At 51.4% G+C, this 25,680-nt stretch overlaps 1 protein-coding gene across 3 annotated transcripts in view; it reads right to left on the bottom strand.

The window, feature by feature from the left end:
* Positions 1 to 25,680, bottom strand: part of Card14 (caspase recruitment domain family member 14) — a 34,735-nt gene that overhangs the window by 7,385 nt on the left and 1,670 nt on the right. For 2 of the 3 annotated variants that reach the window (XM_076543874.1, XM_076543876.1), the window contains exons 2-16: positions 22,155 to 22,338; positions 21,194 to 21,377; positions 19,295 to 19,514; positions 16,758 to 16,895; positions 15,678 to 16,003; positions 13,873 to 14,040; positions 11,680 to 11,799; positions 11,033 to 11,158; positions 10,442 to 10,591; positions 9,208 to 9,324; positions 7,067 to 7,209; positions 6,328 to 6,416; positions 3,579 to 3,639; positions 3,221 to 3,434; positions 43 to 169 (exon numbers count right to left, since the gene is read on the bottom strand). In XM_076543874.1, coding sequence (XP_076399989.1) covers positions 43 to 169; positions 3,221 to 3,434; positions 3,579 to 3,639; positions 6,328 to 6,416; positions 7,067 to 7,209; positions 9,208 to 9,324; positions 10,442 to 10,591; positions 11,033 to 11,158; positions 11,680 to 11,799; positions 13,873 to 14,040; positions 15,678 to 16,003; positions 16,758 to 16,895; positions 19,295 to 19,505 — 1,990 coding nt within the window. In that variant the 5' untranslated portion in view covers positions 19,506 to 19,514; positions 21,194 to 21,377; positions 22,155 to 22,338. The remainder of the gene's footprint in view (positions 1 to 42; positions 170 to 3,220; positions 3,435 to 3,578; positions 3,640 to 6,327; positions 6,417 to 7,066; positions 7,210 to 9,207; positions 9,325 to 10,441; positions 10,592 to 11,032; positions 11,159 to 11,679; positions 11,800 to 13,872; positions 14,041 to 15,677; positions 16,004 to 16,757; positions 16,896 to 19,294; positions 19,515 to 21,193; positions 21,378 to 22,154; positions 22,339 to 25,680) is intronic. The other variant, XM_076543875.1, reaches the window with a different exon arrangement.

Genomic DNA, 25,680 nt, shown 5'->3' with positions numbered 1-25,680 from the left:
AGGGGATTGGAGAGCTGAGCAGGCATGGGGTGGTGCCTGTACCTTCAGTGTTGATCTTCACAGACAGGTAGCAGGAACCGTTCACCCTCCTGAGAAGCCCCACAGCCTGCTCCAGTGTGGTATTCTCCAGAGTGGCCCTTAATGATGGCTCAGTTGGCTTGTAATCCACCTGAGGGCAAAGCGTGAAGGTGGACTCTCACCAAGACGGCGTGGCAGCTGAGATGAGAGGGGAGTGGGAGGCGGCAGAGGACCTCTTGGCCCTCCACAGCCACCCACCCACCTTAGCCTATCATGGCCTGTCAAAATCTCTTGTCACACCTGGGTGTGGGGTTAGTTGTTATAGCATCAAGCTGCACACATATGCATCATACACACTCCCGGTCCACCAACCCACCCCTAACCTTTCCACTGTTGAGGATAGTCTCTGTTGAAAATAGACCTCAAGATGTTCCAGAACATTCTGGATCATTCTAGATCAGGATTCTGTATGTTTGGGGCCCAACTATTCTGTGTCATGGGTCTGTTGAGTGGCATCACAGATCCTCATCCACTTAGTTCCAGAGTACCCTCCAAGCCTCCCCCATCTGTGAAGCCCTATCTGGTGGGGCTTCCATGGTACCTCCCTCATTTATATGGTTATGTCTAGGGAGATGTGTGTTTCTGTGTTACTCTATGTGTATATTGTGGTATATCTTAGGACTGTCAGTCCAGAGTTTCCTCAGGGTGATGCGACTCTCTCAAATGCCACAGAAGACCTCTGCAAGATGGATGACTCCTCATCTGACCGTGGCCAGTCTTAGGATTATAGTATCATAGAGCTCTTCCTATATGTGTGTAAGGGGACGGGGATGACCGCGTACACGGAGTGTGGGGGCTCTTCAAGAGTGAGGGGCTCCTGCTTCCCTGTGGACACACTGTTCTGAAGGGAAATGCCCACTCCTAATTCTCTCATTGGGGCCAACAGTTGAGCCCCAGGGATGGGGTGAAACCCATCTGGCACATTTATTGATATTCTTTTAAATGCTTAAAGATGGGGGTTGGAAATTTGACCCGGTGGTTAAGAGCACTTGTTGCTTCTACAGAGGACCCAGGTTCAGTCCCCAGCACCCACATGGCAGCTCACAACTGTCTGTGACTCTAGCTCGGGGGGACCTGATGCCTGATTCTGGCCCCTGCAGGTACCTGCACTCGGGTGCACATGCCCCTGTCCACATACAAGTAATTAAAATCCAAAGTAGGGACTGGAGAGATGGCTCAGTGGTTAAGAGCACTGGCTGCTCTTCCAGAGGACTAAGGTTCAGTTCCCAGCACCCACATGGCAGCTCATAACTGTCTGTAACTCCAGTTCCGAGGCACCCAATGCCCTCTTCTGGCCTCCATGGGCATCAGGCACACAGGTGAGAGATACATCATCATACATGCCAGGAAAATACTCATACACATAGTAAAGAAATTTTAATGTAAAAAATCATTTAAAAGGCTTAAAGTTGAACAATTGTGCTTTTGGGACCAGGGAGACAACTCAGTGTGTAAAGACACTTGCCGTGCAAGCCTGCTGGCCCGGGTTTAACCCTTGGAATCTGTGATGTCAGCACTCTTACACTGAGACGGGATGTGGGCAAAGGGGGTGACTGGTGAACCAGAGAGCCTGGAGTAGCTGCTGCACGAGGCAGAAATAAGATGGGAGAGCCAGGTGAGGGGGTGTGGGCCTTGAATTCCAGCACTTGGAGGCAGGATCTCTGTGGGTTCGAGGCCAGCCTAGTCTAAATAGTGAGTTCCAGGACAGCCAGAGCTACCTAGTGAGACCCTGCCTCAAAAATAAAACAAAACAAAACACCACACACACACACACACTCACACACACACACTCACACACACACACACCAAAAAACCAAAAAGGAGGAGAAGAAGAGAGACCCTAGGTGTGGCCCGTGGCTCAGCAGGTAAAGCTACTCATCCTCAAAGACTGAAAAGCTGAATTCCATCCCTGACCCACATGGTGGAAGAGAGAACCAATTCCAACAAGCTGCCCTTTGACCTCCACATGTTCTATGACATCAGACAAAGAAGTCAATAAATAAGGAAGTAAATTAAATAAACAAATAAATAGATAAACAAATGTGGTTTTTGTTTGTTTGAGACAGAGTCGGTTTGTAGACCAGGCTGGCCTGCAATTCACAGAGATCCACTTCCCTTTGCCCTCTAAGTGCCGAGATTGAAGGCGTAGGCCATCATACCCAGAAATAAACGTCGTTTTGAAAAGCGAGGGCCTGCCTTGCAGCAAGGTGGAAGATGAGAATAAGCCCCCCAAAGTTGTCCTCTGACCTCCACAAGTGTTCTATGCATTTGTGCAGTCACACTCATACACACATTGTACACACACACCATACCTACATACATGCATGCACAACACACACATATAATTCAAGAATTGTGCTGTTAGGCCACATCAAGCTCACCCTCCCCACCCATGTATTCATTTAATAAGAATAATTTATGTTTTACATTTATATGTATATTTGTGCTCTGTCCAGATTTGGGCATTTTGTCATGAAATTCAATAGTTAAAATGGTGAATTTTATATCATGTATATTTCTGTACATATACAAAGTGACACGAAGATCATCACAGTAGCCAGGCAGTGGTGGTGCATGCCTTTAATCCCAACACTTGGGAGGCAGAGCCAGGAGGATCTCTGTGAGTTTGAGGCCAGCCTGGTCTACAGAGTGAGATCCAGGACAGGCACCAAAACTACACAGAGAAACCCTGTCTTAAAAAAAAAAAAAAAACCACACCCCCCCCCCAAAAAAAAAACAACATTTTTATTTTAAAAAAAAAAAAAAAGTCAAAATCCAACTCCATTGGAAAGGCTTTCTCAAGCCTGGCCAATGTTGGGGTGTGACTCGGGGCTAGACCACTTGTGTGACAGGTACAAGGTTCCCTGAGTTTCACCTCAGGAACTCCACCAAGATCCCTGGTCAGAACTGACACATTCCAGTGGCCTTCTCTGAGTTTCCAGGCTCTGGAGCTCTAGATTGCCAGGCTTGGGAAGGGGGCTGGGTTTCCCTCCCATGACCCTTGTCTATGGATGTGGGCAGTACTTTCCATCAGCCCAGAGCAGAACTGAGACCCTGTCAGAGGCAGACCGTTGTCTCCCACCATCTCCCCCTACCCTGGCCCAAAAGCCTGGCACCAGCATGGCCTCCCACTCTTGCTCACCATCATGATCTGGGTGCCAGGACGCAAGGCCATCTCATTGGCTGCAGAGCCTGGGGTGACGTGGTGAATGAAGATGCCCGTGAGGTTCCCGCCAATGACACCTATCTGCTCCAGCAGCGCGTCCCCTTTGAATGCCAGCACTGTGACCTGGCTCAGGATCTTGCGAGCTGGCCTCCGCCTCACAGGGACGTTGATATCGGCAGACAGACACAACCTGAGCACAGATGTCAGAAAAGCCCTGGATTCTGGAATTCTCTGCTCTGACCTCCCCATAGTGATAGGGTACAATCAGACTCTGCTCTGTCACATCTAGGCTCTATTTCTCCACTCCGTGGGGTGTCCCCAGCCAGCAGCTCACCTTTCTGAGACATTTAGGCTCTGTGAAGACTCAAGCAGGCTGTCCTCTGACTGGGAGAGATCTGGAAGGAAACAGGATGCTTAGCAGCTGGAGTCTAAGGTCACTAGCTCCTCGCCCTGCTCCTCATGCTGAGGCTTCAACTCTCCTTCTGGGGCCTCAGATACTGCCCCGCCCCCAGCCTGACTCAGTCCCCTTCTGTGGCCCCTCCTTTGGGCTTAGCTCTTTGATTTCATCTTTGCTGACATCAGAGTAGCTGGTGAGAGCTTCATGCATCGTTCTGCAATACCTGAACTAGTCACCGACTTCTTAGGATAAAAGGACTTCTAACATCTAGATTGATTGTTTTTCAAGACAGGGCTTCTCTGTGTAGTTTTGGTGCCTGTCCTGGATCTTGCTCTGTAGCTCAAGCTGGCCTCGAACTCACAGAGATCTGCCTGGCTCTGCCTCCTGAGTGCTGGGATTAAAGGCTTGTGCCACCACCGTCCAGCTGATTTTTTTTTTCAGTTGGTGAGGATATGTAGTGCTTCTTAACATTGTGTCTGTTTTTTATTTTATTTTATTTATTTGTATTTTTTCTAAAGATTTATTTATTTATTATACATACAGTATTCTGTCTGCATATATGCCTGCATGCCAGAAGAGGGCACCAGATCTCATTAGGTGGTTATGAGCCACCATGTGGTTGCTGGGAATTGAACTCAGGACCTCTGGAAGAGCAGCCAGTGCTCTTAACCTCTGAGCCATCTCTCTAGCCACCCCCCCCAACACATCTAGATTTCTGAATTCAATTAAGGATCAAATCTAAGGGTTGGAGAGATGGCTCAGCAGTTATGAGCACTGTTCTTGCAGAGGACCAGGATTCAGTTCCTGCAGCCACACAATGGCTCACAACTGCCTTTAACTCCAGTTCCAGTGGAACCACACCCTCTTCTGGGCTCTGTGGGTACCAGGCATTCGTGTAGTGCACAGATGTACATGCAGGCAAAACACCCATACACATAAAATAAATAAATCTAAAAAAAGGGAGTCTCGGGGTTGGGGATTTAGCTCAGTGGTAGAGTGCTTACCTAGCAAGCACAAGGCCCTGGGCTCGGTCCTCAGCTGGGGGGGGGGGGGGGAGGGAGTCTCAAATCTGGCACAGCCCTGGCCTGCTCCTTAGCACTGACCAGCAGCTCACTGGCTGTGGTAAGCCTATGAATTCTCACAGTAGATGCTACATGAGGCTCCCCAAGCTCTAGCATGTTAAAATTTAATTAATTTGGTGCTGGACAGATGACTCAGCAGTTAAGAGCATTGACTGCTCTTCCAGAGGACCCAGGTTCAATTCCCAGAACCCACATGGCAGCTCACCACTGCAGTTCTGGGAGACCTGACCCCTTACACAGACATACATGCAGGCCAAATACCAATGCACATAAAATAAAAATAAATTATTTAAAAATTTTAATTAATTTGAAACAAGGTCTCACTATATAGCCCTTGAATTCTCAATCCTCCAAAGTTCTGAGATTACAAGTGTGTGTCTCTATATCCAGAGTGCTCTCTTTTCTCTCTCTCTCTGTGTCTCTTTGTGTGTGTCTCTCAGTCTGTCTGTCACTATCTCTGTGTGTGTCTCCCTCTCTGTCTCTCCATCTCTCTGTCTGTCTCTCTCTGTGTAAGTGTGTATGTGTGTGTGTGTGTGTGTGTGTGTGTGTGTGTGTGTGTGTGTGTGTGTGTGTAAGTCAGAGGTCAGCTTCAGTTGAATTCCTCTATCACTTTCCATCTTATTTTGTGCGGCAGGGTCTCTCACTGAACCCAGAGCTCTTCATTTCAGCCAGCTCCACTGGTCAGAGAACCCCCAGATATCTGCCTGTCTCAACTCCCCAGCTCTGGGCTTACAGATGCATGCTGCCATGCCTGGCTTTTACGTGGATTCTGATGATCAGACTCTCATGCATACACACAAAGCACTTTACCCCAGAGCCATTTTCCCCTGGGCCAGGGGCACCCTTATCTCAAGATCTACTGGAGACCTAACAGGTGCCACCCATAGATGGCCTTAGACCAGATCACAAGCAAAAAATGATGTAATTATCTTCAAAGCCAAAACTGAGGAAACAAAACTGTGCTTGAGTCTGATCCAGCAACACTGCGTGACCTGGAGGCAGAAGTCAGCAAGGGTTGGATTTCAGATCACTTGGTCCACTGTGCTGAATGAGGGGGACTCTCGCCCTCTGGTGGCTGTGGGGTGAATTCTGGGTAGGAGCCAAACACCTTTGTGAGAGCCAGGTGTGCCCCAGGTGTGAGATGGAACAGGTTCACGGACTTCAGGACAATCGAGCAATTCAAACACAGACATAAGGAAATGAAAGCCGAGAGGCTTGGGGACAGCATCCAGGAGAAGGGATGTGCCCATCAGATGCAGTCTGTGCTAGACATCTCTGCCAGAAGCAACTGAGCACCGTGCTTGCTGCCTCCTGTTCACAGGGAGGGCAGGGGAGGGTGGAGGCGAACAGGAATGTCTGTGGCTATCTGAACACATATGCTGAGCCATGTTTGAGCCTCTACATGAAAAATAAAAAGACAACAGCAAACAGAACTCAGCTGGGCTGAGATAGCTTGACTAACATAGAGGCCAAGGTCAGAGATCAAGTTCCCATCTCTCTACTGTCCCTGGAGAGAGATCTAGGCTGTCTCACTTGCCCCACAGCAGTTCCATAGCCCAGGAAAAGAACGTGCTGTGGAGATCCTTGTGTGTGGCAGTGCTCACCTGCTCCGTCTAGTATCTCATACTCCAGGTCTGTGTCTGTGTCGTCCCCTGTAGCCCCTTGAAGGCGCACCTCCAGGACTTCTGGGAAGCTGTCACAAAACACAGGAGGCTAGAGCCAACCAGGCAGGATGGCCCGCTCCAGCCGAGGTTAGGGCAGAGCCAGGCAGGATGGCCCGCTCCAGCTGAGGCTTAGAGCCAACCAGGCAGGATGGCCCGCTCCAGCTGAGGCTAGAGCCAACCAGGCAGGATGGCCCGCTCCAGCTGAGGCTAGAGCCAACCAGGCAGGATGGCCCGCTCCAGCTGAGGCTAGGGCACAGCCAACCAGGCAGGATGGCCCGCTCCAGCTGAGGCTAGAGCCAACCAGGCAGGATGGCCCGCTCCAGCTGAGGCTAGAGCCAACCAGGCAGGATGGCCCGCTCCAGCTGAGGCTAGGGCACAGCCAACCAGGCAGGATGGCCCGCTCCAGCTGAGGCTAGAGCAGAGCCAGGCAGGACGGCCCGCTCCAGCTGAGGCTAGGGCACAGCCAGGCAGGATGGCCTGCTCCAGCTGAGGCTAGAGCCAACCAGGCAGGATGGCCCGCTCCAGCTGAGGCTAGGGCACAGCCAGGCAGGATGGCCTGCTCCAGCTGAGGCTTAGAGCACCCAGCACCTTTCTGAGCTGCTGTGCCCAAAGCCCAGATAGTCCTTGGTCTATCTAGGATCCCCTTCAAGCTAGATCCCAAACCCATACCATGCTCTACCTTAGAGACTCAGGGTCTTCCAGGAAGTCCTCTGCCACCCGCTTGTACAGGGACTGCTGGCTGGGAGGCATGGGGCTGCTGGAGCGGAAGCTGTCCATCTGCTCACGGCTGGATGTGGGATTCAGGTCCCACCACAGCCGGGACTGGTGGAGGTGGCCAGAGAGTGACAGCACACAAAGAAAAGCAGAGGAAGATATTAAGTCACGCTTGTCAAGTGCCTGCTGTGTACATTCTAGACTGTGTGTGTGTGGCATCCCATTTTGCATATAAAGCCATGAGACCCAGGGTGGGGGAGTTCCTGACTGGTGAGGGGAGAAGCTGAGGCCTCAGGTTGGGGGCCAGTGCTGAGCAGGCACTGAGAACCCCTACACTGGCTCTGTGGATCCAGAGTACCCACACACTCCTGAGGACAGGCCATCCCCAGGGTGTGTGTGGAGGACTGATGGGAAGACACAGGCAGTGAGCAGGTACACCACACCAGGGTGTGGCAGCCTTCCTGGAGTGAGTGACAGAGAAGGCCAGTGGAGGAGGGTATGAAATAGTCAACAACAGAGCCTGCACTAGGAGCCTGGAGGGAGGGAGCCGGAGCAAAGGTGGCCACATCCTAGACTGTGGGGGAGGGCTAGACAGGAGAGCTGGCCCCACTCAGTCTTTGAGGGGGACAGATGTGCACGAGGGAGGCAAATAAGGAGTTATTACTGAGCGCCATCTTGTCCACGACCCCAAAGGAAACACTGCTCTTGGTGTCTGGGCAGTGAAGACGAGGAGCTAGGGGTATGGTTTTGACTGGACCCTGGGGTTCTGGGTGGAATACGGACTCTCCTTCCCTGTCCCCAGTTTTCCAAGAAGCCAGTGAGCATGTGCATATGCAGATGCGGGTCTGCCACTCTGCAGATGCAGGGGCCCTGGGGGGCACTGTTGGGGTCACACAGGAAGGAAGCCTGACCCTGCTCCAGGTGGTGGCCTGACCTGCCTCTCATCCCCATTCCGGCCCATGGCAGCCCACGGCATGGTACTTCCATCATACCCTGAGCATCCTGAACTTGAATGGCCACCATGAAGAGACCACTTCATCTCTTTGCCAAAGGCCAAAAGCAGACACCGAGGGTCTAACGTCACAGGGACCATTTGAGCTGGGTGGAATAGTGTTTCCTGGAATTCAGGTCCCCCACAACTTAAGAATGTGACCTGATGTGAAAGTAGGCTCTTCACAGATGAAATCAAGCTAAGAAGAAGCCAGACTGGGTCAGAGTGGGCTGCAAATCCACTGGTGTCTTTCCGTTGTGGTTTAGATTTTTAAATGTTCCCCAAAGACTGTGTGTTGAAGGCTTGACTGCCACCTTGTGGTGCTGTTGGGTAGTTGACACTTTAAGAGGAGGTCTATGGAAGGAAGTTAGTTAGGTCATGGGGGTGTGCCTTTGCAGATTTTTAGTTGGGTTCTTTCCCCCTCTCTCTCTCTCTGTCCCTGTCTCTCTCTTTCTGTCTTTGTCTCTCTGTCTGTGTCTCTGTCTCCGCTTCTCTCTGTCTCTGTCTGTTTTCCCAGCTGCCGTGAGGTCTTCCCCCACCACATGCTGTGCTGGCAGATTGATTCTGCCTCACCACAGGCCTGAAGTGATGGGTCTGAGCCATTGTGGCCGAAACCTCTGAACAAACAAACGTTTCTCCTTTGAGTTGATAATCTCAGGGAAGCTGTTTGATACACCCTCTAATACAGTGGTTCTCAACCTGTGGGTAAACCTCTGTCTCCAAAAATTATCATTATGAACAAAAATAATTTTATGGTTGGTAGTCACAACATGAGGAACTGTATTAAAGGGTCAAAGCATTAGGAAGGTTGAGAATCTCTGCAAGGAAATCTGGAGCTGTCCATGGTGGAGACTGGGTGGCTGCAAGCCAAGGATTGTTGAGAAAGCAGAGTTGGAGAGACAGAAAAGGCCATCTGCAAAGCCACAGAGTATGGCACCTTGATTTTGGGTTTCCAGCTCCCAGACCATGAGGGAGTGATTTTCTATTTGAAATGCTAAGTGGTACTGATTCCTCTCCGTGGAAATAAGGTTCTTAGCCCCATGATGTGTTGGGCCGAATGTAGCAGAGGGTGGAGGTGGAGGGCAGAGGTGGGGGGGAGGTGGGGGAGGATGTACCTCAGTGGAGCTGAGGAGGCTGCCGTCACTGTCATCTGGTGGGCACATGGCATGCATCCGCACAAGCCGCTGCTTCCCCCGGAGGCAGAGTTCCCTGGCTCCAGCTTCCTGCTTGGGCTTCCAAAGAAACCAGATGGATCAGGAAACTTACCCATGAACACCCTCCCACCCCAGACAGCTTCTGGGTAAAATGCTGGTGTCCCTAGACTCCCAGGAGTTACCCACCAAGGAGGTGAGATCCACCTGGCTTGAGAAAAGTACAATTCAGTCTTTCTAGAGAATCTAGAGAATATAAAGATTGTATGTTGTGTGCTATTGTTTGCTAGTTTTTAAAATAACATACTGTGTAATGTATGTATATACCATGCATATGTATATATTTACACGTTACAAAGAAAATGAAGGGGGGTGAAGGACTAGAGAAGAGAAGAAAATAAAACTGAACACCATCCCAGACTCAGAATAAGCAGTTACAGTTTGGAGAGACGGCTCAGGGTTAGTTAAAAGCACTTATTGCTCTTCAGAAGACCCAGGTTCTATTCCCAGCACCCACACAGCAGCTCACAACCATCTGTAACTTCAGTTCCAGTTCAGTTAACAGTTCCTTTTTAAAAAAAGGTTGGGGAAGGCCTGGATATGGTTTAGTAGGAGATTACTTGCCTAGCATGAGTGTGGCACAAGACCACACACATACACACACGTGTGCACACAGAAAGGGGTGGGCCCAGGGTGGGCCCACCCCACAGAAGGAAGAGGTTCTGACTGTGTCTCCACCCGGACTGTGGGTACTCAAGCAGTCTTGCCTACCCAGGGCACCTGACCCACACTGTCCATGGACCAAACAGGCTTTGTGACACTCAGCTCTCAGGCACACAGGTCCCTCACCACAGTGCCTGTGTCACTCAGTCCCTGGATTTCTGACTGGAAAAATCATCTATGTAAAGCAGACATATTGCCAGCCTCTTCTGTCACCACACACCAGATTTACTGACCCTCCCCCTGAGCTCCCTTTTCTGTAACACAGGGACATTAACATGAAGAGATGCAGAAGCAAGCTGGTCCACCTGCTTGCTCAGTGCTTCCCAGCTCCATCGCTGACCAGAGGCAGGCAGCTGTGGCGGGCTGTGTGGGCTCTGTCCCCATCTCTGCAGCTCAGTTAACACCCCCGTGTGTCCCTGTCCCCCCACACACACCGTGCAGCCCACTACCCAGCCTCTTGGGGCAGAGCACTCACTCCTGCCGGCGGCTCCGCCTGCAGCCTGCGCAGCTGAGTGCGCAGCTCGCAGACCTGCTCTGTTAGCTCGAACACCCTCCTGCGCAGGGCATCCTTCTCCACCAGGCGCTGAGACATCTCCATCTGGGCCCCGTCCCTCGCCGTGTACGCCTGCAGCCAGGAGGGGAGCCGTGAGGGGTGGTCAGGGCTTGAACAATGACCCAGGCATCTGGGCTGCACAAGGCGCCCCCATGCTGCGGGCGTGTGCACTAACCAGCGCTCACACTGACTGTACAAGTCTACCATGTTTGAATAAAGTCCGTGTCTGGGATGGGCAGCCCAAGTCTTGTGTCAGGATAGCCTATCTCTTGTGGGGAGAATGACAGAGAGTCTGTCTGTGTCGGTGCATTGCCGGGGAGTGAAGGGACCTCCCATGAGCCAAGGAAAGAAACCCCGAGTCCTCTCTGTGAGCCAGCAGCTCTTGGCCTCACTCACACACCAGCAGGGGACAGTGTTGATGGTGGCGATGGTGGAGTCTTCCTGACCCCGGTGCCAGCAAGGGAAGACACCTGCATTCCCCGGCTCCGGGTTAACCCCCAATGCTCAGGATACCTGGTCACGTTCCTTCTGTAGCTCGGCCACCTGGCCCTGAAGTGTGGTCATCTTTTCTCGGTACAGCTCACAGTCCACCTGGGTCTTCCGGAACTGGAGTAGGGTCTGTTCTTTCTCCTCCCAGTACTGTACATTGGGGACATACCGGGGCGCTCATTGACCCTGAGGCCTTAGGCGGGAAGGGGTGAATGGGGACATGGGAGAAAGGCAGACAGGGGGCTTGGAGGGGAAGTGAGGTAAATTCACTTTTTCTTCAGGAACAGGGTTAGAGCTCTGTCTACAGAGCCACAGAGCCAATCATAGTCAGCAATTGTGTGTGCATGGTGTGTGCAGAATCACATGCTGTTTAATGGCTCCAAATGCAGAAGCGATTTCCCCTTGTCTCATTCTCTTTTCTCTCCATTTTCCCTGGTCTAAATTCTGGGCTCTTGTGGTCCCTGAGCCTTTGGCATGGTCCTAGGGTTCCTCTATTGTGCCTGACCATGAGGTCTGGGCTATGGTTAGCACTCAGTAAGGACCCGGTAGAGAAGCAGGTGAGCGTACCCACGAATTATCTAAGCAAAGTTAGTTAAACTGTGTGGATGATTGAATAAGCCAGCCTGCCCCACAAATGCACCCGCCCAAGATGGAGGGCTCTATGGTGTCACCTGCTTCTGCTGCCTCTCTGCGGCCACCGCTCGCTCCCGCAGTGAGTGGATGCGGTCCACCAGCTCTTGCTTGCTCTCCCGGGCCTCATCCAGGCTCTGTTCCAGAATGTCCTTCTCCACCTGGTGCAGAATGAGGTCAGCCAACCTCCCAAGAGCCATACCAGTGGGTAAAGAGAGTCCCCAAGGCTGTGTGTATGTTAGATAGTGTGGCCTGATTACTGTAGGTTGCTGTTTGAGGCTAGCCTAGGCTACAGAGTGAGTTCAAGACCAATTTAGGCCACTTAGTCACTGACTCAGAAAGTGAAATGAGGGTTGTGGATACATTTTGGAGTGTGAAGGCTCCTGGTTCAATCCCCAGAAACACACACACACATGCACACACGCGCACACATGCACACATGCACACACACACAAACACACACGCACACACGCACACATACACACACACACACACACACACACACACACACACACACACACACGCACACCAGTCATAAGTGAGAAGATAGGCATTTGGTTCTAACTGGCCGAGGAGACAGACCACCTAGAGGGACAATTCTGCACGATCATTTAGCCTTCTCCTTCAACAGCTCCACCAGCAGAGCTTCAAGACAAAGGACAGACCTTTTCATGCTGTATTCTCCAGAGGAGCCTGTGAGTGACACACAGTCCAGCTCAAGCTGCAGTGAGCTGTGTGACATCCCCAAGGGGTATATACTTAAGGAATTTGTGTATGACTGTTTGCCTACATGCATGTATGTGTACCATGTGCATGCAATGCCTGCAGAGGCCATAAGGGGGCGTTAGAACATCTGGAACTGGAGTTACAGATGACTATAAGCTGCCATGTGGGTACTGGGAAGTGAACCTAGTGACAGAATTCCTAGCCACTCCCCCATGACCACACATGCCCTGGCAAGAGGCTTAGTCATCTCAGGGCCTTAAGTTCTATGTAATCTGTGCACTGCATGATCATGTAATTTGCGAGTAGCAGGATCATGTAATCTATGTGCATGCATGACATAGCCATGTAAGCCCATATGTGCATGTGCCAGGGGAATCCATAAAATCAGGCCCCACATACCCCTCCCCCGCTTTTCCTGCACGATCATTTCCATAGGCCTAAGCACATCCCTTCTGTTCCCCTTCCCCTAATAAGCTCTTATAGTGGGTTTTGTTGTGCCTCATGGCTTTTCTTGCATGGTAAACAGCACCATTTAATAAATAACACCTAGGTCATCTGCAAGAACAGCAAATGCTCTTAATTGCTAGCCATCTTTCCAATAACCCCTCCCAGTAACTTTTTTTATTTGTTTTTTTTGGGGGGTTTTTTTTGTTGTTGTTGTTTTGTTTTGTTTTGTTTTGTTTTGTTTTGTTTTGTTTTGAGACAGGTTTTTTTTGTGTAGTCCTGGCTGTCCTGGAACTCTGCCTGAGTACTGGGACTAAAGGTGTGTGCCTCCATTGCCCAGCAGTAATATTTTTTAATTAAAAGGAGAAAGGTAAAGCATTTGCAGAGTTCAGGGCACCCAGTTCTTAGGCTCCAGAGGATCTACTCTCTCCAAGGCATGGTGGGCAGGATACGGGAAGTCTTATGGGCAGAACAGATTTATTTTTCCAGATCCTTATAGTTCATCCAGGCTGTTATTATTCTATTCTGTTTTAGCTAAGGCATCACATGCTTCAGGCTCCTAGGTGCTGGGACTTCAGGCCTGCACCACTGTACCATTTACAAGTGGCCTTTCCTATTGCAGAACAATGTGGCCACAGAAAATTAGCCCAGGGGGTGAGCTAATATAGGGACAACTTTTTTTTTTTTCCTCCAGAGCTGAGGACCGAACCCAGGGCCTTGTGCTTGCTAGGCAAGCGCTCTACCACTGAGCTAAATCGCCAACCCTAGGGACAAGGTTTCTAATACTATCACCATCTGTGTGGTCAGGAAACAGGGAGGAAGGAAGGATGGAGAAGGGGGTTGTATAACCTGACTTATCACGGCAGGACACTGAGACAAGAGGATCGTGGGTTCAAGGCCTGCCTAAGATATAGAGAAGGGGTTGGCATGAGCTACTGAGCCTCTCTTTAGTGAAACTACCTGTGAGAAGTCCCACAGTCCACAGCCACCCACCTACACTAAGGACATGGCCTTTCCGGATCAGCAGGAGGCATTGGCCTCCTGAGAGACCAGGGAAACCCTACCAGGCTGAAGGTCATCGAGCGGAGTTTTTCGTTCTCCTCCTTAAGACGGTTCAGTTCCTCTCCCTCACACTCCAGGTCACTGGCCAGCCTCAGGGACCTCTCTCGAGATTCCCGTTCACAGGAAGACACAAGGCTTGCTCTCTGTAGCTCCTGCTTCACCAGGTAGAGCTGTGTGGGAGGAAGTGGGAGGAGAGCATGGGGAAGGTTTCTCCATTATGCATTGGCCACATGCAGCTTGCCCACCCGCCCTGCTGATGCTGATGGCATGTGGAGGGCCTCCGCTCCAAGCTTCGAGAGCACCATTCACGGCTTTACCTCCTGAGCATCCCTAGGCCCTCATGGGAAGAAGGGGCATTTAAAAAGTATTTACTTGATTTTAAAGCACATATATGAGTGTGTGTCCATGTGTTGGCATGTGCATGTGAGTGCAGTTGCCTTCAGAGGCCAGAGACGCTAGATCCCCCTGGAGCTAGAGTTATATGCTGCCCAATGTAGGTTCCAGGACCTGAACTTGGGTCCCCTGGAAAAGCAGTGCACACTCTTAAGCTCTGTGACGGTTTGAATGATAAATGTGTCTGAACACTTGGTCCTCAGTTGGAGGTCACAGGAAGTATGTCACTAGGGATGGGCTTGGAGAATGCAGAGCCACAGCCCTACTCTTGGTTTCCTCTTTGCTTCATGTCTGCAGTTGAAGCTAAACTCTCTCAGCTTCCTGCTCTGGTCACCACGCCTGCTGTTGCCATCCCTCCTGCCATGACAGACTCCTAGCCTTCTGGAACCTTAAGTCCAGGCAAAACCTCCCTTCTATAAGTTGCTTTGGCCACAGTGGGTTTTTTTTTTTGGGGGGGGGGGTGTTGGTTTTTCGAGACAGTGTTTCTCTGTGTAGTTTTGGATCCTGTCCTGGAACTCGCTCTGTAGACCAGGCTGGCCTCAAACTCACAGAGATCCGCCTGACTGCCTCCCGAGTGCTGGGATTAAAGGCGTGTGCCACTGCTGCCCCGCTGGGCCACAGTGTTTTATCACAGCTACAGAAAAGTAACTAATGCAGCCAGCAGGGAAAGGCAGCGATTTAGCTTTACTTTACTACAGATGAGATACAGTGTTTAAACTAGCAGCTTGAGCAGACCAAGGGGGCCGTGCCAGCTTCCATCCCTATTGTTAGAACGATGGCCCCCAGCACCCTGCTTTCACTGCTCTCTTGTGTTCCTCTGATGGAGAGAATGTGAACTCACAGAACACCACCACCACCGCCGCCACCACCACCACCACCACCACCACCACCACCATCACCACCACCACCACCACCACCATCACCACCACCACCACCACCACCATCACCACCACCACCACCACCACCACCATCACCACCACCATCACCACCACCACCACCACCACCACCACCACCACCACCACCACCATCACCACCACCACCACCACCACCACCACCACCACGAAGTGAAGCCAGCGAGGGCTAGGGATGCTGAGAGCCAGGGGAACTGGACCCGTCACGGGCAAAGTTTCCTGGGGTAACTTGCAGAGTTCAGGAGTCTGTGTGTGTCCAGGGTCCTGAACCCCCAAACTACCCAGCTAGATCAAGCTGGCCTCCTCCTTCTTTTGGTCAGAGGCCCAAGAAAAAGTTAGATTTCCAAGACCTCCCCCTGTGCTGGCCTGGCCTCCCTGAAAGGAAGCACCCCATAAGGCAAAGCCAGGAGGTCTGCAGGCCATGGTGGGTGGAGGCTGGTTCCCAGGCTGGGCTCAAGAGAATACCCGCCAACGCCTGGCTTGAATCCTCAAGCGTAGGGTACCTCCTCCTGCAGGCTGTGGCAGCGTGTGGCAGCCAGCTCCTTCTCCCGAAGTGCGTTGCTGTAGTGCAGAGACAGGTTCAGCATCTCATCCTTCAGCTTCAGGACCTCGTGGAAGTGGGCACTGACCTCACGCTTCATGCGGCTATGGTCAACCTCCAGCTGGCGCAGGCCCTCTGCACGGGCCTCGGCCAAGCCCAGGCGCTCCTTCAGCTGCTGGCATCTCCGAAGCAGCATCTCCCTCTGCGCCTTCTCCTGGGCCAGCTCCTCTTGCAGGCTACTGATGGCCCCAGCCAGGCACTCGGTCAGCTTGGATGTCTCCATGAGACCTGTAGATGGGCGGTCCCGCTCTGTCACCTTGCCCTTCCTTACTCAGCTCCCTGGGTCTTGTACCCCTTGGCCAGACCCTGGCGAGCCTACAGGCCTGCTCTGTTGGTCTCTCTGAAAGCCTCCTGCTGTTTTGGACTCCATATTTGTTGTCATGATTTGGACTGCCCTTGTAGGTGTTCCCACAAGACCCTGCCATTCTCATCCAGCCCCCATTCCAAACTGATTGCACTTGAAGTTAGCAATTTCCATGGGACTCCAAGGAAAACACAGCAGTGACATAAATCTGCCTTATAAACTCACAAATGCATCTGTCACACCAAACCAGAGCAGATGGTTTATTAGATGCTGTTTTGAGTTTCCTGGGCCTGCTCTTTTAACACCCAAAACAATTTAACACCAAAAAATTTCAAGAGGAAAGAGTCCGTCAGCTCCTGAACATGGCCACATGTCCCACCACACAGGCTAAACCTTTACTGCATGACTGTGTTCGCCTGCAAAAGTCGGAAGAGAGACCCTAGGCTTCCCTTTAAGCAGCATAAAGGTCAGCCTTCCACTCCTGGGATGCATGGCTGCCCCCCAGAGTCTCCTCACAGGGCTGGGTGACTAAAGATAGGCCTCGAAGCATGCAAAAACCAGGGGCTTCTTCTTCCCCACCCTCCCAATGCAGTGAGCTTGGAGAGTGCCGGGCCCAGGGCCAGAGACCCCAGCCTGGAGGGAAGTGCAGTGCCTACAGCCCTCTGATGAAGCTCTCACCGCTGAAGGTGCTGAAGTCGATGTCAGGCTGCAGCCCAGTGACCAGGGTGTAGACATCAGGGTTATGGAACTTCAGGCTTTCCAGAAAGGCGACGGCCCCATTCTTCCCTCGGGCCTTCAGCAGATCCAACAGGTGCCCTTGGGAGAGAGAGCCAGCCAGCCTGAGCCACCAAAGGGTGTAGACAGCTCTGACATGTGGGGGTTGGAGTTCTCTGGGATCCCTGATGGAGAGGTGCACAGGCCTTCACTGTTTTCACAGGCTCTGTCCACCACCTTTACTCATACATCATCAGCTTGAAGAAGCAAGAGCTGTATTAGTTGGACCCCTACTAGGGGCAAGAAAATGTTCTGCTATGAGCTGGGTATAAAGGGGCATGTCTTACCATGCTGAGGGCTCTCTCTCTCTCTCTCTCTCTCTCTCTCTCTCTCTCTCTCTCTCTCTCTCTCTCTCTCTCTCTCTCTCGTGTGTGTGTGTGTGTGTGTGTGTGTGTGTGTGTGTGTGTGTGTGTGTGTTTGTAGAAAACAGCAGTCTTTTGGAGTTCCAGGGAGTAATCCCAGAGAGCTTTAGGGCATCTCAAATGCAGGACTCAAATCCCGCTTTTCTCAGCTGGAGTAAGTAGCTCAGATCAGTCTCTCCTATACTTGAGATCCAGGCACCTACATTATGACATCGATAATTTCCGCCCGCCGCCTGGCTTCTGTGCCCTGCTTTTGCAGAGAGCATTTCGTCAACAGTAGGACTTCACCCAACACCCTTCAGTGGTACAGTCACTTACAGGTGAGGAAATAGTAGAAGAACAATTTCTAAAGACAACTACAGTGGGATGACCAGTGCCCCCAAAAGATATGCCACCCCCCCAAAAAAAAACTACCTGTGTGGGTTAGTTTTTATCAACTCAATAAACTAGAGTCAGAGTGGAAGAGGGACTCTCCTTGGAGTTGTCCCCATCAGACTGGCCTGTATGCGAGCCAGTAGGACATTTTCTTGATTAGTGATGGATGTAGAAGGACCTAGAGCACTGTGGACGGTGCCACCTCTGGGCAGGTGGTCCTGGGGTGTATAAGAAAGAGGTTGAGCAAAGCATGAGGAGGAAGCCAATGAGTACCATTCCTCCATGGCCTCTGCTTTAGTTCCTGCCCTGGCTTCCTCAATGATAGATCGTGGTTGCGAAGTGTTAGTCAAACAAACCCTTTCCTTCCCAAATTCCTTTTGGTCCTGATGTTTTTCACAGCAATGGAGAACTAAATAAATGGTGCCTGTGTGGGGTGTTTCCTTCGGACAAAGGGTCTTTGTGGATATAATGAAGTGAAAGATAGCAAGGAAAGATTACGCTGGGGCTGAGGATGCAGCTCAGCTGGTAGCATGTCTGCACAGCGTGAGTGCTGGCACACACCTATCATCCGAGTAGAGATAGACGAATTGAAAATTCAAAGTCATCCTTGGCCACATGGCAAGTTCAAGGATACATGACACAGTGTCTTGATCAAAAAACGGGCAGTGGTGGCACACACCTTAATCCCAGCACTCGGGAGGTAGAGCCAGGTGGATCTCTGTGAGTTCGAGGCCAGCCTGGGCTACAGAGTGAGTTCCAGGACAGCCAGGACTGTTTCACAGAGAAACCCTGTCTCGAAAAACCAAAATAATAAAAAATAAAAAATAAATAAAAGAAAATGAAGATGAAGTGGGCCATATTCCAATTATAAGTTATGCTTACAAGAAGAAACGGAAAACACAGGAAAGGGCCTATGAAGATGGAGGCAGAGTTGGAGTGATGGAGCCACATGCCAAAAGTTTCCTGGACCACCTAGAGCTGAAAGGCAAGAAGAGTCTCCACAGAGTCTGCAGTGGGACCATGGCCCTGTCCAAACAACATTCAAGACTTCTGGGCAGCAGAACTGAGAGCATGCGTCCTTGTGGGGCTTCTTCCCCTTGTGGTAGGGATGGAAGTCAGGGTCTTGTACATGGGAAATATGTACTCTATCACTGAGCTACACCCCAATCCCACCATAGTCTTTTAACACAACATTTTTATAGCTATTTGCTGGGACTTTGTTAGGGGACTAAATCAGTGTCCCAAAAATTGGGAACCTTGGTCCCCTTGATGCTTTTGTTGTGGAGGTTGTTTTGAGGTGGGGCCTCATGTAGTCTAGGCTGCCCAGACTTGTCAATACAGAGCTGGAGATGGCCTTAAACTTCTGATCTTTCTGCTTCCACCAGGTACATACCACAGTGCTTGGTTTATGTGGTACTGGGACCTATTCAGTTCTTGGTGTATGGTGGCAAAGTTTCTACCAACAGATCTCTCCTTTTTGATAGAGTCTCACACTATAGTCCAGACTGGCCTTGAACTTGTAGCAATCCCCCTGCCTCAGTCACTTGGAATGTTGGGATGACAGGCACGAGCCACCCTTAGTGTTGAAGTCCGCTCCTCCCCCACCATTGCTATAGCATCAGCCTTGTTGAACTGCTGGACAGGAAGAGCCGAGCCGGCTGTAACCCAGGCAACTCAGGGAGAGGCTATTGGCTCTGGACTCACCAACTCTCATGGCACTGTTGGTGAATCGGGGGCTGTGGAGGACCTCCTCCTCATCCAGCTGGCCCAGCACCTTGGCCTGGCGCAGGTAGGGGGTGAGGCGGCTGGGGCAGATGCTCTGTACGATCTTACAGCGGTGGCTCTCCAGCATGTCCCAGAGCATCTCCTCGTCCAGAGCCGTCAGCGTGGAATCCATGCGGCACAGTTCTGCCATTCCTGGACTCTGAGAGGGAAGAATAGGGGTGCAATCATGGACTCTGAGAGGGTGGGATGAGGGGCAATCACGGACTCTGAGAGGGTGGGATGGGGGGCAATCATGGACTCTGAGAGGGTGGGATGGGGGCAATCATGGACTCTGAGAGGGCAGAATAGGGGTGCAATCATGGACTCTGAGAGGGTGGGGTGCAATCATGGACTCTGAGAGGGTGGGATAGGGGTGCAATCATGGATTCTGAGAGAATGGGGTGCATTCAAAGACTGTGCTTGGGTGGCCTGGGAGTATTCTCCTCCAACCCTCCGGGCCCCACACCACTGGTACAGAAACAACACCAGCTCAGAGAGTCAGAGAGTCACCGGAACACCCTGTATCGACACTAGGCTCACATCTCACCCCTGTCCCCACTCCCCATCCCCACCGCAGGCAGGCAGCAGGTTTCACCTGGTGTCAGTAAACCACATTTGCCATTTGCTGTTCATGGTCCAGGGATTTCATTAACCCAAGAAGATGGTGGTAAAAATCAGGTCAGGGGCTGGGAGCACAGCTCAGTGCTGCAGTATTTACCCAGCATTGCTGAGGTGCTGGGTACTAGGTTCCATTCTCAGTAGCACACACACACACACACACACACACACACACACACACACACACACACACAAAGTGGAGAGAAAATACAGCAAAGCTGAGAAGCTGTCCTGGAGTAAACCTTAGAGCCTAGATGCTGTGTTTGGCAGCCGGCAATGCCGCTGCTGTTCTAAGGGCAGAAATGGTCAGGCGGGGGACAGGGCGGGGAGAACACCAGGAAAGGACTGGATTGCCTGTCGGAGTCAGGGGGTGGATCAAGGTGGCTGCATAAAGGGCAAGGTGAGTTACAGCTGGATCTCATTTAATAAATAAACAAAAACCACTGGCGTCCAGACCAACCAGGGGCTGGAAAGGGCTCCCGGTCTTTAGTCATTTTACAATGACTGCTGCCATGTCTGCCATTGCTGGCTTCTGCCTCTGTGGAAGATCAAGTCACACAGCACCATCCACTTAAACCAGTGATGCTCTGTGGGCGGATATTGGGCCACTCTAGGTTTCCACATCACACACACAGCCCTGCCAACATCCTTGTGCATCTCTGAGCATAGGTGGGAGCAGACTCAGGACCACAAATTCCTGTGGTTTGATTATTTTCATTTGTCTTAATGAGCTGGGCCAGTTGGCGTTGAGTATCCCATGAAGATGCCCAAAAACCATAGCAAGCCAACCTCTGTGTTTATAACGAACAGAAAGTGACGGCTGGAGGGAGTACCCTGTCCCCATGAGCAGCACCCAGTCCACCTGGGACAGCTGATCATCGGCTTGCCTATATTTAGAACCATCTGAAAAAAAGGCCCTGTACGTATCTGTAAAAGTGTTTCCAGGGAGGTCTGAGGGGTGAAGACAGGCCCTGAGTGGGTGGCACCATGCCCATGGGCTGAGATCGAACATGAATGAAGAGGAGGAAGCCAGCTGGACAGCAGCATGCATCTCTGCTCCCTGTCTCTGATGCAGTGTGAGCAGCGCATGCTCCTGCTGCCTCGGCTTCCACACTGTGATACAATGTTCCCCCAAACCGTGGGCCCAAACAACCTGTTTCTTCACAGCAACAAGAGGAACAGCTAAAAAGCCAGGACTCCAGGCTCCAGCAAGTTACTCACCAGAGGTGCCCAGAGGTGCTTCTGCAGGGCCTCCGTGCAGTTGGCTGGAATCTGGTGTCTCCCGGTGAGCTGCCAATGGCTCTTTCTCCACAGGCTGTAGTGGGGCAGGGCCAGGCAGGAAGGCCCGTGAAGTTACTTCAAACCATGTGACCTGCTCCAAAACTCACAGTCTGAGCACCAAAGACTAAAGGCAAGTGGGAAGAGAAACAATAAAAGATTGAGTTGGTTTCAGAAATGACTTCAAACACCTCTGACCCATGACTTCCTCAGTTCCTTAGAGGATGCAGATTCTGGATGGAGCCTGACTTAGAACCCAGAACACTAGAGGGAGTTAGCCGGTGTCTTTGCTGCCCAGTGTCCACAGGCCAGTCAGCGACCAGCCTCCGTGAATCCCCTTCCCCAGAACTTCCTGATGCAGCGAGAACTCTGGAGAGCAGGTGGGCAGGCCAGAGTCATCACAAGGAAGAGGTTCCCATGGGGATGAGCAGAGAGCAGGCATGAGCGCCACCAGCTCACTCCTGGTTTCCTGTGGACAGCTGGCCCTAAGGTGTTCTAAGTCACATCCCAAAGGACCTGTGAATGTGAGCTTGTTGGGAGTAGATTTTCACAGATGGAGTCAGTGAGCTCACCAGAGTGACTGGTGTCCTTTCAAGATGTGTGTGTCGGGGCGGGGTGGGGGTGAGGGATGGGACTTGGGATGCCAAGTTAAACTGCCAGGAAGAATTCTAGCAATACAGAGATTTAGAATGGCATGGGGCAGACCTTCTTGGAGTGCCCTAGACACACGTGGAGCTTGGAGGACAGGAGCACCCGTAGCTGGAGCCACTGTCTGTACCATATAGGCACGAGAGGCTAGGAGGTTTGGAGGTGCAGGCCCTGGGGCACCCCGCCCTTTGTCAGCAAGTCAGTCATGCACACATCCCAAGGGCTCTTATGGACCCAACATCTGCATAGTGTTTACCTCCACATCAGAACAGGGTCGGCTGTAAACTGCAGAGCCTGGTGGAAAGTGAAAATAAAGCCAGGCTTGGTGGCAACTTTAATCCCAGCACTTAGGAGGCAGAGGCAGGTAGATCTCTGTGATTTCAAGACCAGGCTGGCCTACACAGCAAGTTCCAGGCCAGCCACGAATGACATAGTGAGACCTTGTCAAAAAAAAAAAGTGAAAATACATTATATTAAAAAGAATAAATACATAAATACACTCAAGCTGGGGATGCAGCTCAGTTGGTAGAGCGCTGGCCTACTGTGCACTAATTCCCCGTATAAACCATGTGTGGTCGTTCTTGCTTCTGATCGAGACAATCAGAACTTGTAGACAGCGACAGCTGAGCAACAAGCCCAGCACGGGGCAAGGAGCCACATACACCTGAAGCCAGCCCCAACTGGTCAGCTGGGGGTGTCTCCAGGATGCCATACTCCATCTGATGTGCCTTGGATATGGAAATTGACTGTGAGATGTGTGCATGTGTTTGTGAAGACACTAAAGCCACATCAGAATGGGTGAATTATGAGGCTTGTGAAATATGGTCAGTAAAGCTGCTAATTAAAAAGAAGGAAGGAAGGATCTGTGGCAGGTGGATCTCTGTGAGTTTGAGGCCAGAATGGTCTACAAAGAGAGTTCCAGGACAGCCAGAGCGAAATAGAGACACCCTGTCTTGAAAAACTAAAAAGGAGGAGGAGGAGGTGAAGGAGGAGGAGGGAAGGAAGGAAGGGAGGAAGGAGGGAAGGAAGGAAGGACGGAAGGATAGACACATAGATATAGATAGGTAGACAGACAGACAGATAGAGATAGAGAGATATGTATGTATGTATGTATGTATGTATGTATATATATATATATATGTGTGTATGTATGTTTAGAAAGATCTCAGAGCTACTGATCCTATGCTGATCCCACCCATGGTCCTGACGAGGTCCAGGAAAAGGGTGGGGCTTGAGGAGTCCCCTCCCGTGATCTGCCCTGTCCTACCGATCTGAAGATGGGGTACCGTCTTCAGTGAATGGGACACCGGCCCCACTGCTGTTCCCCTCATTCTCTTCCTGCCCCCCTGTCCTCTGTCCTTCCCTTCCTCTCTCTTCCTCCACACCCTTCCTTCTTTTCCTAGGCAGAGCCTTCATCAGTCCGTCACTTGGCTGTTCAGAGCCCCACCCAGGCCTGGTTCCTCTTGTGCCAGTCCCTGACCTCTGTGTCGGCCCTCAGGCCACCGGACACCAACCTCTCAGATTCCCTTCACCTGACTGTGACCTCCCAGGACTACCTGCGCTGTGTCTGGGGTTCCCCTTGCCCATTCTCAGATGCCTGGAGCATGAGTGCGCACAGCTACCTCACACGTCAGTGACAGATACAACATGTGAACCAAGGGCCAATGATGACAGCAGGAGTGGGACAGAGTCCTGGGAGCCCCCCACCCACCGGGGGCTTCACAAAACAAACCCTGAACAGTTTTAAATCATTTAAAGGGACAGAGTCCTGGGAGCCCCCCACCCACCGGGGGCTTCACAAAACAAACCCTGAACAGTTTTTAAATCATTTAAAGGGACGGGGGCCAAGTTAGATAGCCATTAAGCCTGACGACCTGAGTCCAATCCCTGGAACCCACAAGGTGAAGCGAGAGAACTAACTCCGGTTGCCCTCTGACCTCCACACTAGTGTCCCTCTCCCCCAATAAATAAGTAAATAGATAAATGAAAAAATAATTTTAAAAGGAAAACAAAGCAGCCACAAAAACCAGAAAAAGAGAATCAACATGGGAGAAGGTTTGGGGAGTGGCCAGCAGCCCTGAAACCAGCCCAGAGCACCTCAGTGCCAGGAGGAGGAGGTCCCAGGGCAGAGTCGGGTTGCCACTCTCCTGCTCTATTCCCACCCCAAGAGGAGCACAGTGGATCGTCTCTGTAGAGCAGACCTCTCGATCCACCCCAAGAGGAGCACAGTGGATCGTCTCTGTAGAGCACACCTCTCGATCCACCCCAATAGGAGCACAGTGGATCCTCTCTGTAGAGCACACCTCTCGATCCACCCCAAGAGGAGCACAGTGGATCCTCTCTGTAGAGCACACCTCTCGATCCACCCCAAGAGGAGCACAGTGGATCGTCTCTGTAGAGCACACCTCTCGACTCTCTGCACCTGGTGCAGGGTCACCACCCAGAGAGACATTTCCTTTTCAGATTTTTGTCTCGGTTGAGAGAAGTTAGCACATCCTCCTAATGTGCTAGTGTTGAGGAGGATGGAAGAGTACCAGAGAACAATGGATGTTGACTAAGGTGGAGAAAGTTCTGGAAAGTCACAAGAGAGAAGATAGTTGCCCAGAACTGCCTCAGTCAGGAAGATGTCACTGTCGGGACAGGATTCCTCCCTTCCCACACAGTACAGAGGTGTGCCGAGTGTTTCCCTGATTCAGAGACATCCATCTAAATAAACACAGATCTTGACCCCGCCTGTGTTGCAGAGGTAGACATCATAGGCACCCCTGAATTGTGACCTTTCCCTGGCAGGATCAACAACCCTGCAATTAGATTGGCACCAAATGACTCTCAAAGCAAAGACTCATGGTATGTTAATCGATTTGTAGCAAACCACTGTCAAGGTGAACTGGAAAGTCACTCCAAACTCTAGTTCTGTCCCAGGCCCTGGAGCCCCAAAGTCAGTCCAGGAGGAAGGTGTAAGTGGATTCAGCCAAGCAGACCCTCAAGGCCACGCTGGGTGGCCCTGCTATTGATCGGCTTTTCCTACAGTTGGAGAACAAGGCAGTTTGCCAGAGGTGGGAGCTGGAGGAGTAGGAATTCCAGGCCAGCCTGGGCTACACAGCAAGTTTGTACCAATGTGGGTTACATGAAACCCTGTCACAAAACAAAAATGAAAACAAAACACAACAAAAACCCAAATTAGGAAAGCATTGTTTGGGACTGGAGAGCACTTACTGAGCATGTGTGAGGGGCTGTTGGCTGCACACACACACACACACACACACACACACACACACACACACACAGAGAGAGAGAGAGAGAGAGAGAGAGAGAGAGAGAGAGAGCAGGTGAGCCGGGTGTGGTCCCAGATGCTTGGGAAGCCCCTTGAGCCTGAGCGTTGGAGTCCAGCCTGGGCAGTAGAGCAAGTCCTGATCTCAGAAAACAGACAGAAAGTGGGCTGTGTGTGTAATTCAGCTCCAGGTTAGATAGCGGTGAGTTCTACTGAGAAAGAAACCTGCCCCAGGTCTGGCACCCTCTCAGGATCTTCTCACCCTGCCCAACACTCAAGCAGCCTTCCTGCATGTGTCTTCCTCCTCCTAGGAGACCCTCCTTGTCAGCCTTTTGGACCTCATGCCCCAGCCCTCTGTTCTGTCTGGTAGGAGAAAATACTTGAAATACTTGCTCTCTCTCTCTCTCCCTCCCTCCCTCCCTCCCTCTCCCTCTCCTTCTCTCTCTCCCTCTTCTCTCGTAGACACATCTACCACACCACCCACCACATACAAACATTCTCTCTCTCACAC

Source organism: Peromyscus maniculatus, chromosome 8, assembly GCF_049852395.1.
Source record: "Peromyscus maniculatus bairdii isolate BWxNUB_F1_BW_parent chromosome 8, HU_Pman_BW_mat_3.1, whole genome shotgun sequence".
Taxonomy (NCBI): Eukaryota; Metazoa; Chordata; class Mammalia; order Rodentia; family Cricetidae; genus Peromyscus; species Peromyscus maniculatus.
Note: the sequence above shows the minus strand (reverse complement) of the source record. Positions and strands in the feature narration are given on the sequence as shown.